This window comes from Micrasema longulum, unplaced genomic scaffold (genome assembly GCF_059751315.1).
Source record: "Micrasema longulum isolate JH-2025_06_02 unplaced genomic scaffold, ASM5975131v1 h1tg001217l, whole genome shotgun sequence".
Lineage (NCBI taxonomy): Eukaryota > Metazoa > Arthropoda > Insecta > Trichoptera > Brachycentridae > Micrasema > Micrasema longulum.
Genome location: NW_028278404.1, coordinates 45456 through 59092, shown reverse-complemented (window position 1 = coordinate 59092; position 13637 = coordinate 45456). Strand labels below are relative to the sequence as shown.

Here is a 13637-nt window from a genome sequence, read left to right as displayed (position 1 = left end):
ATTTTGTTTGATGCATGAAGGTAAAATGATCAGTCTATGTTTTAGATGCCAGGCCTGGGACTATGACATATTCTAGTACAAACATATTTTTTTAAATACATCAATAGTTTTTAAATGCACCTAATTTAAAATTTTGTCACCAGATTTTTTATTTTTTTATTAAAACCATTTTGGTGATGAATTTTGGGTCATATGCTACTGTATATATTTATACTACATCATAGCGGCAGTTATCTGCGTGTTGCTCCGGCGAGCTGTTGTAATTTGCCATTTGTGATACAATCCCTCATTATGGATACTGAGAACGAAGCTGTTCAAATTCCTGGCGAGTATTTCAACACTGTGATTAGTGAAGTGATCGATCAATCAAATATCAAAGACCACGAAATACGGGTGTCCGCTGCATCAGGCAAAGGAGAAAACTACATTGGACTTCTATACAGGATCATAGTGACCGGAATCAAAGAGAATGGAGAAGAAACGAAACTGGACATGGTCATGAAAATTCCTCCCCAATCAGAAATACTGAGAGAAAAATTTCCAATTGGAACCGTTTACATAAGAGAAGTATTTGTCTACAAAACTCTTCTTCCAAAATTCTGCGGTTTACAAGACACGTTTAACATCCCTGATGCAGAGAAATTCAAGTTTGTCAAGTGTTTCAGAGCGGAATCGGAAAACTTCAAAGAATTCATTCTTCTCCAAGATGTGTGTGCTAACGGTTACAAAATGGCCAATAGAAGAACGTCACTCGAATACAAACACTTGATACTTGTTCTCAAGACCCTGGCTCGCTTCCACGCTTTGTCTTTCGTTCTGAAAAAAGTTGATCCGGGCGCGTTCGAGGACTTGGCAAAGAATGTAGGAAGTATGCTGGACTTTTCTCCCGAATTCAACTATTTTATTGAGCTGTGTAAAAACCGAGGAATAGAAGCTTTGGATGATGCGGTCATGATTGAAAAAGCTTCTGCTTTTGGGACTGACGTCATGAAAACAATTGACGGTTTCATTAATCCTGATTATGTAAAGCCATACTCAGTATTGTGCCACGGGGATTGTTGGAATAACAATTTCATGTTCAAGTTTCAGGTAAATCAATATTCAATTGTATGTTTTATCATTATATTTTTATTAATCGCGTATAAAGTACGTTCAGTACGTTTGAATGGCCAATGAGCATATGTTAAAAAATGTATACGTGCCTGTCGGTGAACCAAGTAAACATTTTTTTTCTTCTATCGTGAGCACGCTTAACATTTGAATGATTTATTTAAAAACTTTTTGTTAAGCACATATAAAGAGAGTTTATTAGAGATTTAAATGGACTGTACATATTTATTTATTAATGACATCAACAGAAATATAAAATACAAATAACAATACCGTATTTTGGAGACGATAAGACGCATCGGACCATAAGAAGCGCCTCAATTATTTGCTGAATTTTCAGAGTAAAAAAGTGCGTCTTATGGTCCAAAAAATACGGAGAATATTTCGATCATCTGCATTTTTTAAAGTTTATTCAGAAAAAAAAAATGTCTTTATAATATTACAACGAAATACGATTATATATACATATATGTATTAACGTTTCCATTACGTAAAAAAAAAAAAACATTCTTGTGTACATAATGGGGAGTAATGTCTAACAACGTCTTGCGTCTTATCTATTTCTAATTAGTAAATGTTCTTTAACTTACAAAAATTCTACGATGTTTTCAATGAGTGCTACATGAAAAGAATCATGAATTTAATGTTTGACTTCTTTCTAAAATATTCTGTATTCCCAACTACACTTTTCATTTCCTTTGTCATTTTAATTAAAGAAATTTTTCCTGTGTAAGTGAAATGATGTTGTCTTGCTGTCTAGGAATTTACCATACATTTATTATTATAGATACCGACTACTGTAACTAGAATTAAATATACAAATAATGGGAATGAATTCCTCGACACGGGTTATGCGTTAAGCTCAGTGAGGTGTGAAGATGCCAATAAACTAAGTTATTCGCTGTAAAATTATAAAGAAGAATACATTATTGCTAATTCGTTTTATTTTATGATTTTTGTCCTCTTGTTATCTTCATTTTTTTTAAAACGGACACAAATGTTACCACGTAATACATAACATTAAAAATTAAATTAAATTACACAAACGAAAGATAAAAATATTGAAATTAATGTTATACATAAATTATTAGTCAATATACGAGTAGAAACCGTCTGTCTATCGTCCAACCAATTTCGCAATAAAAACATCATCATTTTATGGCTGTAAATAATTAAGATTACATACATATGTAGGTATTTCTTTTTAAAAAGAGGTTTTCCATCACTATCAAATTATATGTATATTTTTTTTTTATTTATTCATATTTTTTTGCTTACAAACTATAATTAATAATAAAAATAATGTGACCTCACTGGGGTTTCCCGTGTCGAGGACACTTAACAATATATTTTTTTAAATTAAATTTGAGAATAAACAAAGAAGACTAACTTTAAAAAAAAGGAAGATAATTAACAAATATTCAGACAGTTTTAAAAACAAGGTATTTATGTATATCTATATTATTTATATTACAAAACACACAATCAAAATAACAAAAACCTAACATAAGCCGTACACTTGTGGAGCAGTTGATTCAATATTGGTATGGGCAAATGAGACAATCCATTTTACTTCTACCTAGCTTCACTCATCCATTTTTTTATATCCTTTTTTAACATTTTCTCGTTACTAATTATTTTGATAGATAGTGGAAGTAGGTTATAGATTTTAATTGAAAAATACTCAAAATCCCTTTGTCCGAAAGTGGTTTTAGTTTGTGTTTGTTTAAGTTTTCTATGTGTTGAGGATCTAGTGATTATATTATTTGTATGTGATGTATTGTGGGGGTTATGTCTTTCATTTGAGTAAGAGTAGTTTTTAAATCTATAAGTGAGTATTGTTTTAGCGTATAATTGTTTTGGTGTCATAAGTTGTGATTTATGGAATATTTCTTCAGTAGATGTCTGTATCGGGACTCTGAGTATTATTTTAATTATGGATTTTTGTACAGCAAATACACTATTTAAAACTGTGTCACTCACACCACCCCAACCGATTATACCGTACTTTAAAATTGATTGGCACAATGCAAAATAAATCTTTAAAAGTTCCTGTACATTAATTATATTTCGAATTGTTTTGAATATATACGTTAGTCTCTTAAGTTTATTAGTAAAATTTTCAATCTGCTGTTTCCACTTTAAATACATCTTAAGTTTTCTCCAGTACTTGTCTATGAAGTTTGGGATTTGGACAAAATCAAATTATAATTTTTCTTATTTATGGTATTTAAATGGCATGTCACCCACCAAGGATGTCTAAGTTAGATTACGATTGGTAAAAATAATATCATGCGTCAACCTGTTTAGTTTTTATTGGACAACTAGCAACAAGGCCGAATAAATAAATAAATAATCATAAACATTATGATTAACGTGGCGAGTTGGATGCTTAATCCAGCGATATGTTGACTCGTGAATGACGTGGGTCAAACCAAATTTTAAATTTATTATTGTATTTAATTAAATTAAATTTGTATAAATTATATTTTAATATTTAAACCTGATTATTTTTTATGTTACCTTCTTTTGAATTTTGTTATTTTTTATTTATACTTTGCTTTTCTAGACTGTTATTCTATTGCGTCACATGTTGATATAATTTAATTGATTTTACTATTTATTTTTAATTTTAATTATTATAGCTGAACACGGACGGGCACAGCCTAAAAAGTGTATTTTTCAATGTAAAAAAATATGAACTAGTGACGTCGTTCAAAGTAGTTCGCTTTCATTAAAATTTTTTTTTTTTTTTTCGTACATTTTTAAGAAACTGCCGTTCAATTTAATGCTCTTTAATGCCATAAGTGATGTCCTATCTCTGCTGCAATAAATTTCTTTTCATGTTCCCAACCATGTCACCAGAAGCCAAAATCTGCTATTTATTAAATCTTCTAAGAGCAACTTTCGTTTTTATGCCCCAATGTTTAGAATATGTAGATTATTCAATTCATCACACGACTTGGAATTCTTTGGGATAGATCTTCCAGCTTTTCGTAGATCTCTTCGCGACTAACAGTGTGGAATGATGTTGGATTGACATGGTTTAGCTCGAAGTCTTATGTCTTTCGTTTTTATGAATATATTGTATACTATTATTATATTTCCCTTTTTTGTCTTTGCTACATAGTATTATGTTATTTTTGTTAAGTTTATTGTATTCATATTATTACTATTTAAATGTGTATTCATATTATAAATAATTAAATACTAAAATTAATATTTAAATTGTATTCATATTATTAATATTTAAATCCTAATCAGAGCTTAGTAAAATGCATGTCGTGTTGGTTTTATATTTTTGTGCAACAACTATGGTGAAGGTGGGTAGTGGGTTTTGCATGTTGGTTTGCATGTTGGTTTAATTGCTGTCCTGACGAAGGGACGGGTACGTCTCGAAGCCGGTAGACATAGAAAAGTCGGTGGGTGGTTTTATACAAATATTTACTAACATTTATTCTTGTATTCATGTTTCTTCATGTAACTGTTGTAATTGGCCTAGGCCGTATGTATAATAAATAAATATGTATCAAGGTACGCTGCGATTGGTGTACTAATGTAGTGACCTATGCACTATTAGGTGCGGAAAGGGAATGTTGATGAATGATGATGCCGACAAGTAATTAACGAATAATTCTGTGGTATTGATATAAAAGGGGCAATGTCATACCTAAATCGCAACTCTAAAGAAAAGTAAAATATTTAGAGGCGAGCAATGTTTTGAGTAAGTCCAAATGTTTGCAGATTGGCTGGTTATCCTCCCTATGGAGTTATTTAGATCTAAATTTGTTGCAACAGAGAGGGAAAACATTTTAAGAGGGGAAAATGGAAGCCTAGGCATTTACAGAGCTTTTGATCTGTCATTGGCTGGTGTAAGTGGCTAATATACACACTGTAACATTTACCATACTGCCTTTGTTTAAACATTCACATTTCCTCAACTCTTCTGTTGACTTTTGTGAAGTAAAAGAGCTGAAACCTTCATGAAATATGGATATGCAAAATGATGAATGTTACACAGTGGCCCCTCAAACCAGCTAATGACAGGTCACACGCTCTGTAAATGCCTGAACCTCTATATTTCCTTCTTCAAAATGTTTTTTATAATATTTAAGTTATTTAGTGCTCTATCCGGGTGGATGAAGTTCTGTTTGAAATAGAACTAGAATTCTGAACGAATGCTTTCAGTTCGATGGCTGCTCTCAGGTAAAACTCGTTAAAAAGGAAATCTTGGAGAAATTTGTCTACCTAGTTGTGTAGTAGTTAGCGCGTTCGCCTGTCTTGTTTGAGGTCGTACGTTTGATTCCTGGAAGGTGGATGTGAAATATTGATTTAAAAGAGTGTTTAAACTGCAATATATTACTATTCCTGGACTGGCACCTAAAGCCTGGGGCTGGACCTTACCTTCATGTAATAGATGATCGAAATTGCTGGATTTGATTTGACAATACAGTGCCATGTGCATCGTTGGATGTTAAAAGGGGGAATAATGATGATTTAGCCAAATGTTTCTAATTTTGGGGGCAGGTTTAACGAGTTGTGAATAACTTACTATTAAAAATCTCATGTGGTAAAATTTATGATACTCAGGTGAGACTGTTAAAGGGGATTGTAAATTCTGTAATATCCTGCCGGTAAAACAACTTTGTGGCTACAAATTGATTTTAGATCACTTTGTTGATCCGGAATATAAAAAAAAGAGTTTCCCACACTCACAATCATAGAATTAAGAATAGTCCAGAAACCGCATACGCACATCAAACAGAAGGCGACTCAGCTACTCATAAATGAGTAGGTTTACGTTTCGACCCATTAGTTTCTTTGTAGACGTCGCTCAGTACGCAACTCCTGATTTGAATTCAACTATGCCGTGTTGTGTCCTTTTAATGTGAAGAAATACTGCTAGGATCTTAAAGACACAGGATACAATCACATTTCATGTGTAATTAGCTAATGAATGTATATATAACAAATGCATTGCTTGAAAAATAAATTATTTTTCCATCTGTCAGATTGTCGAAAAAACAAAATGGATATTTCGTTAGTGTTGCCAGGGTAGTAAATTTTTTTACCCTACTTTGCTCATCTAATGAGAGAATTAATGAAAATTGAATCTCGTATTAAACAACTCTGTGATGGAAGTTTACATCCCATTGTAATCGGGGCCCAAGAGCCCTGTGTTGAGTTTGGATACAACGTTATGGAAAGTGGAAGCATGCACATTATTAAACAATAGCAAAAAAAAAAATATTGAATTAACGTAATTTATTTCAATATTTGAGTTTGTCAAAATGTTTGTAAACATAAGACTGGATTTCACCCTCTCGGAAGTCGTTAAGATTAACAAATTACAACAGCGATGGAGAATACCTTAAAGAAGGTAAAAACGAGTATGTGAAATAATTCAATCACATAAATCTTTTCACAACAATAAAGATTTTAGCTGTTTAACTTCACTAAAATCAACAAATGGAAGAATTTTAAAAATACGGATGTTCAAACGTAGGGAAAATGGTGAATGTTACACAGTGTGTAAAGTAGCCACTTAAACCAGCCAATGGCAGTTCATAAGCCCTGTAAATGCCTAGACTTCCCTATTCCCTTCTTCAAGGTTTTAATTCAAATACACTATATTGAAACGTCACAGGTGCAGGCAAACAATGACCAATAAACTATGACGTTGTAACTGTTGTCTACATTGAATGTGTTTATGCACAAATACACGATTTAACTGTAAATAAGTACACCGTACGTCATTTTACATTATCAGAAGTATTTGGGTCGCAACCGTAGCAGACTCGAACACGGTGACGTCACCAGCCGTTTGTAGGGCCATGCAACAGCAGCGTCGTGTAACGGCGCATTGGCGTCAAAATTTCACAGGGCTCACTCATAATAAATTATACACATTGTCTTAAACCAACAATTTACAAATTAAAATAAGTAAAATACATTTCATAATTCCCGAAATGGCATTTAAAGACTGATAATCTTACCTTCATGTAACAAAAATTATGATACGCTGCCATTGATGCACCATTTGGTGCGAAAAGGATAATGATGATGATGATGATGAAAACACTTTTTTTTTAGTAGTGACCACCTTTGATTTTTTTACAAGAATTTTTTTCATCGTGAACGATATCGTCAGACTTAGTCGATCAGTCTGAGCATGAAATAACACAAAGAAATACAGAAATTTGAATATACTGTATTTCTACTACTACCATCACGCCATTACTAGGCAGAGAAGATGGAATGCCACATGTATCTATCCAAGGCCCCGATTACAACGGGAAGTTAACTGAGTTATCTTCGACTGTCTGTAAGGAAAAATCGATATTTGTGTACAAAAATGAGTATATTTGCATCACTGACGGCTCCTGGCCGAAAATATGGGCAGTGCATTTCTTTACATTTTGTAAACTTATATATTAAGTTCAATAATCGAGTAAAGTCGAGATCCGTGAAGTGTGTAAGACTGAGACATGCATTATTGACAGAATCAAGAAAGGGGTGCTGCGTTGGTTTGGACATGTAGAGCGAATGGACAGCGAAAGAACGGCTAAAAGGATCTACGATGCAAATGTTGATAGATGCAGAAAACGAGGAAGATCGAGAAAGACATGGCACGATCAAGTCCATCAAATACTTAAAGATGGACATGTCGAAAGTAGGAATAATCGGCGTGCGTGCATGAGAAAATGTATGAATGTAGAGGAAGCGAGGTCTGTATACCAAGATAGAGTATTATGGCATTCTATCCTCTCTGCCTACCCCTACGGGGAAACGGCGTGATGGTTTGTTGTTGTTGTTGTTGTTAATATTATAACAATATGACAGGTCTGACGTGATAAACGGGCAATAGTATGACAGATGACAGCCCGCGCATCTGAACAAGGAACGCTTTATTCGCCTAACATTATACGCACGTTATAGGATACTAAATCAATTAAACTTGTAATAATATCATGTCATTACGCATGTTCAAAGTGACATTGCAAACGAACTTCAAACTTTAAATCTGCGCATGCGTTGGCAATGCCCGGAGTATGTATATTATCTTCTCCCTCTAACGCACGATTCACCAGTATGAAGCGTTGTGTATCTCCCTCAAATGACGATCTTAGAAGAAATGACATATTTCATACAAATTCAGGGTAAAGAATTGTGCAAAACAGAACATGCACAGGGACGATTGCGCATGCGTAGACAAGATGAGAAAATCGTCCGCTAGAGTCGATCTCGCTAGATCTTTTGGCGCTAGTATTGAATATTATGGTGTTTACGTGTATAATATTGCAACGAATCCCTCTGTTTCTTTCTACCTACTTGTAATATATTTTTACTATCAATAAAATTACTCATTTATTTCCATAAATTTTTACTTGGCAGTGCACTGCACTTATGCACATACTAGGGAACCGCCTCTGATTTGCATGAACATTTGAAAAACCTTCATAGGTAACATATAATTGAATATGTTTTAAAGAAAAAAATGTATGCATATTCTGCTTTTTATACAGAAAACTTAATTTTACTTTGATCTACAACTATCTAAATTGAAGATAAATGTTAACTTCCCATTGTAATCGGGGCCCTGACATACATTTCTCGATTATTTATAGTTATTATAATATGCCCTTTGGTTGTGTTTTTGACATGACCAAAGTTGATATTTTGTTTTATTGTGTTTTTTTAATGTTTTTATGCCATTTGTTACCATTCATCCTTGCTATATCGGTTTTACCATTTTTTAATCATCCATTCGTGCCACATTACGCTTAAAACTAAATCAATTTACTTTTTAATTAATGTAAAACATTATATATGTACATGTACGAATATGTTTATTATTTTTTCAACGCTATTTCTTTTTTTACCTTTTGCAAAAATACTTTCCTTGCCATTATTGCGGAAATTTTACAAGAAAATGTTTATCAATTTTAAATAAAGATCACAAGCTCTTTAAATGCCCAGACTCATCCATATTCTCAACAGCTTCATCTCTTTTGAAAAAATATCAAATATGAGATAAAGTAGATAAAAATATTTTCCGTATGTCCTCACTGAGATATCCAAGAGCCATTTCGTATTATGTTAATAGTTTTATATCATTTTTGTAAATAAACTATTATTACATAACTGCATAATTTTAAAAAAAAGTTAAGCTAAAGAGTTGCATACATATATATATATATACGTTGTTTCTACCTGCTTCTATAATCAGTTTAATAATTTGGTAAGGTATTTAAAATAAAATACGGATTTTGCATTAAATTCTACTTTTATTTTTTTTAAATATAAACAAGAGTGTATAATGTGATGCGTTTCTTCTTCTTTGAACATTATCAAACTAACTTAAACATTTACAAAGTTTCGTCATGTACTAACAATATTTTTTTAAATGATATATTGACGATTTTCTCAATACTTGCTAAAAGAAATTCTCGGTACTTGCTAAAATAAACTGTTAGCACCTTTATGCACCTATATCATTAAACAGCAATTATTGTTAGTATATAAGGAAACTTTCTTAATATTTAAGTTAGTTTAATAACGTCCAAACAAGGCGCAACGCGTCACATTATACGCTCTTGTATTTATTAAAAAAATAAAAGCAGAATTTAATCCAATAATGTAATTTTATTTTGGATACCTTACCAAATTTTAAAATAGAATTCTACCAATTAACTTCACTCATAACTTATTTGATAATTATCGTTCTTTTAAATAAATATATTTATTAGGAAAACAAACCAAAAAAAAACATTTTTAGCCGATTTTTTGCTGTTTTTTTTTCTTAGGTATTTTTTTCCTATTCGCATAGCATTTATTTCACTCATTAAAAATGAACCAATTTTATAATCTGTTAACTTTTCACGAAATTTTAAAGAAGTTTCTGTTTATATCCTGCATAAAGTTATATAAGAATTGAATCTGGACTTCAATCTTCTTCACTCAACTTTATTTTTTAGGATTTTTACCGAGGAGTTGTCATCGGTTGACACTCATCCAGGATTCTGGTTCCATTATTTACACACACAGAACTGTATACTTCGCATAGGCATGAAATAATATACATGTATATACTTAACTATCAGTTTTTGTGTTTCGGTAGAAATGTATGTCTTTGTGTATCTGAATTGTTTTGATAACCCTGGAAAGGGCTATGATCTTTTTAGTATTTTATGTGTGACGGAGTCGAGTAGTTCCGCACAGTCTGTGATGATTTATAAAAGCGGAAAGATGTGCTGGTTTTGTTAAAGTTCTATGAGTAAAATTATCTTCCTGTGGCCATGGATGAAGAGGACGTTCAAATTCCTGAGCAGTATTTAGGTGTTCTGGATGAAGTGATCAAGCGAGAGTGCAGAGAACCTTATTTTATTAAAGTGACATCTGCGTCGAGCAAAGGAGAGAACTTTCTCGGGCTTCTATACAGAATTAATGTAACGGAAAACGATCAACATCGAAATGTGCCTAAACTTAATCTGATTCTTAAAATCCCACCACAATCGTTACTGATCAGAGAAAAATTCCCCTTAGAAACAATCTACACGAGAGAAACATTTGTTTATAACGTTCTACTTCCTGAATTTTCTAAGCTGCAAGATGCATCTAAACTCCCAGAATCAGAAAAGTTTCACCACGTCAAATGTTACAGAGCAGAATCTGAAAAATTAAAAGAAATGTTGGTGCTAGAAGACCTTTGCGCAAAGGGCTTCAAAATGGCTGACAGGCGGGAATCACTAAGATTCAAGAACGTCAAATTGGTTCTAAAATGCTTGGCATCGTTTCACGCAATTTCGTTTGTTTTGAAAAAAAATGAACCAGAAAAATTTATTGAAATGGCTAATAATACCGGTGGGATTAATGATTATAATGAAGAATACAAGCATTTCTTTTACTTGTCTCTTGAGAGAGCAATTACTGTATTAGAAAACCCTGAGCACATAAATAGAGTTAGAGCTTATGGAGTGGAATTGTCTGATAAATTGGCCTATTATATCAATCCTAACACGGTCGGTGACTATTCTGTGCTGTGCCACGGAGACTGCTGGAATAATAATTTGCTGTTTCAATTCAAGGTACTGGGTACAGCAAGAATAATGTGCGTCTAAATTCTAAACTGAAAAAAAAGTCCTGTTTTAAGATTTTATTACGAGTACAAACACAAATAATGTTAAGTACATATTTGCACGGTTTATTTTATTCACGCTTGAAGAGTATACTTCGTAAAGTAAATCAAATATATCATTAGCATTCAAGATTACGCAAGCACATTTCAAATAAAATATATCTTCAATAAATTTATACGGGTTTAACAGCAGCAATCAAGCTTAAAATATTAATAAAATAATCTCCAATGTTATTTGAGAAGCAGCTTTGGGAATCATTGTATTAGAACTTAAAATTCAAAACACGTAATCAACTAGTTTCACAAATTACAACAGATATAGTGAATATTTTAGAGAAGGGAATATAGGAGTCTAGGAATTTACAGGGCTTATGACCAGACGCTGGCTGGTTTCAGTGGCCACTTTACACACTGTGTAACATTCACCATTTTGCCTATGTTTGAACATCCATATTTCTTCAATTCTTCCATTTGTTAATTTTGGTGAAGTTAAAAAGCTACAACCTTTATTGTTGTAAGATGCATTTGATCGAATTATTTCACATACTAGGCAACGCCTGAAAACAATTTTTAAACTTTTTGGACCAAGTTTCCTCAAAAACGACTTAAGACGGGGTTGATAAGATTTAGAATTTCTGGTACTTTATTAATTTTAAAATGGATATTATATACTCCTGCGATAACAGGCCTAAATTTTATGAACTTTTTTTAATAGATTATTAAAGTCAGATTATAAAACAGTATGTATTTGTGTAAAAATTTTGTTTTCAAATAAATACCCGCATGTATTTCAAAATATCCCGTCTTTCGATTGATGTATCGCGATGTTACATTACCGTTTCCAAAGAGATTTTTTATCACAGTCTTCAAAGAGTTAATTGATATATTTTAACTAATAAATATCATTAAATAATCTAAAATATTAAAAGTTTGAACACAATGTTTGCATTTGAAACGGTATTGGGTACTAATAACCAGTATTGACCTACTGTGTAGTACACAGTTCTAAGCCATTTACCTAATCAACATTGGATTTATTATGTACAAAGGCTGTTAAATGTTGATGTGTATATTTTTGTAAAAGTCGCTTGTGCCTTTTTGATAAATGTTTAAAACGTTCATTACATAAAAGGATGATATTTAAATTTGGTTTATATGTTTTTTACAGGATGAAGAACCGATAGACGTGGTGTTGCTTGATTGGCAAATTTCCAGAAATTGCTCCCCAGTAACTGACATTGCCTACCTCATGTTCAGTAGCACAGATTACGACCTGAGGAAGGAACACTTCCAAGACCTTATGAATTTCTACCACGATAGTCTTGCCAAGAGCCTGAGCTACATGGACTGTGATATCGATGACCACTACCCCAGAGCAGTGTTTGAAGATCACCTGAAGAGAATATTGCCCTATGGATTATTGATGTCCTTCATGCTGCTTCCTGCCGTCTTAGGCGAAGCAGAAGATGTACCGGATATGGATGCCATGTTGCTCAAAGACAAAATAGACCAGAGCGATTTGAAATTTGAAAATAAACAATCGTCCAATCGATACCAAGTCCGGATGAGAGGTGTTGTGAAGACATTTATAGAAATGGACTTGATTTGATCTAATTACAGTAAAACTACATTTATCCGGATTAATGATTGCCAGATTTTATTGCTTTTGAAATGATACAGCGAATTGCAATCACTTCAAAAACATGTCCTGCAAAGATAATTGCAAATTGAATAAAAATTAAAAACTTTTTTATTTTTTATTTTCTGATTACGATCTGGATATTTGGCAATCCGGATGACTTCGGATAAACGTAGTTCTATTGGACCAGAAAAACACCTTACAAGCTGTATTATGAAACTGCATAGATTGCAGCTATTGCCGTATTATTTTTTACGTACCGATTATAAATGACGTAATTAAGTTTTTGTATTTTATGTTTTTAATAAAAATTGTTGTAGAAAAACTGGCTATGCGAGTTTAAAAAAATGTAAATTTATTTTTACGCATCTACATAAACAAATTTTAACAAATCTCTAAATGTAAAAAGTCAGTATTTTGTGTATTTATCCATTCTGCCTATTTTTGAACCTCCAACAACAATTACTCCAACTGTTCGGTTTTGTGTGGTAGAGGTTTATTGATATAGGTGAGATTCTTCCAAACTGGTAAAAATAATTAATATTTTTATGCTTCGTTTTAGACCAGTTGGTTTAATCAACCCTTTTAAGTTTATTCATTTAGTTATTTCTTAAATTGAATAACTTTTTTATTAAACCACTTATTTTTATTTATTTTTACCAACCGGTTTCAAAGCTACACAAGCTTCCTTTACAATTCATACTTTACTAATACATATTTATTTTTAACAGTGCTATTACTACTAAATAT

At 32.3% G+C, this 13637-nt stretch overlaps 1 protein-coding gene across 3 annotated transcripts; it reads left to right on the top strand.

Annotated features, from left to right (window-relative positions):
- Positions 1-234: 234 nt before the first annotated feature.
- Positions 235-13295, top strand: LOC148276440 (uncharacterized). 3 transcript variants are annotated; one of them, XM_088234238.1, is made up of 2 exons: positions 235-1089; positions 12417-13295. In XM_088234238.1, exons 1-2 carry the CDS (start codon positions 292-294, stop codon positions 12855-12857), a joined length of 1239 nt encoding a protein of 412 aa, XP_088090364.1. In that variant the 5' UTR covers positions 235-291; the 3' UTR covers positions 12858-13295. The 3 variants fall into 3 exon arrangements, with proteins under 3 accessions (XP_088090364.1, XP_088090366.1, XP_088090365.1); XM_088234240.1 differs by lacking the exon at positions 235-1089 and adding an exon at positions 10294-11198; XM_088234239.1 differs by lacking the exon at positions 235-1089 and adding an exon at positions 10315-11221.
- Positions 13296-13637: the final 342 nt, after the last annotated feature.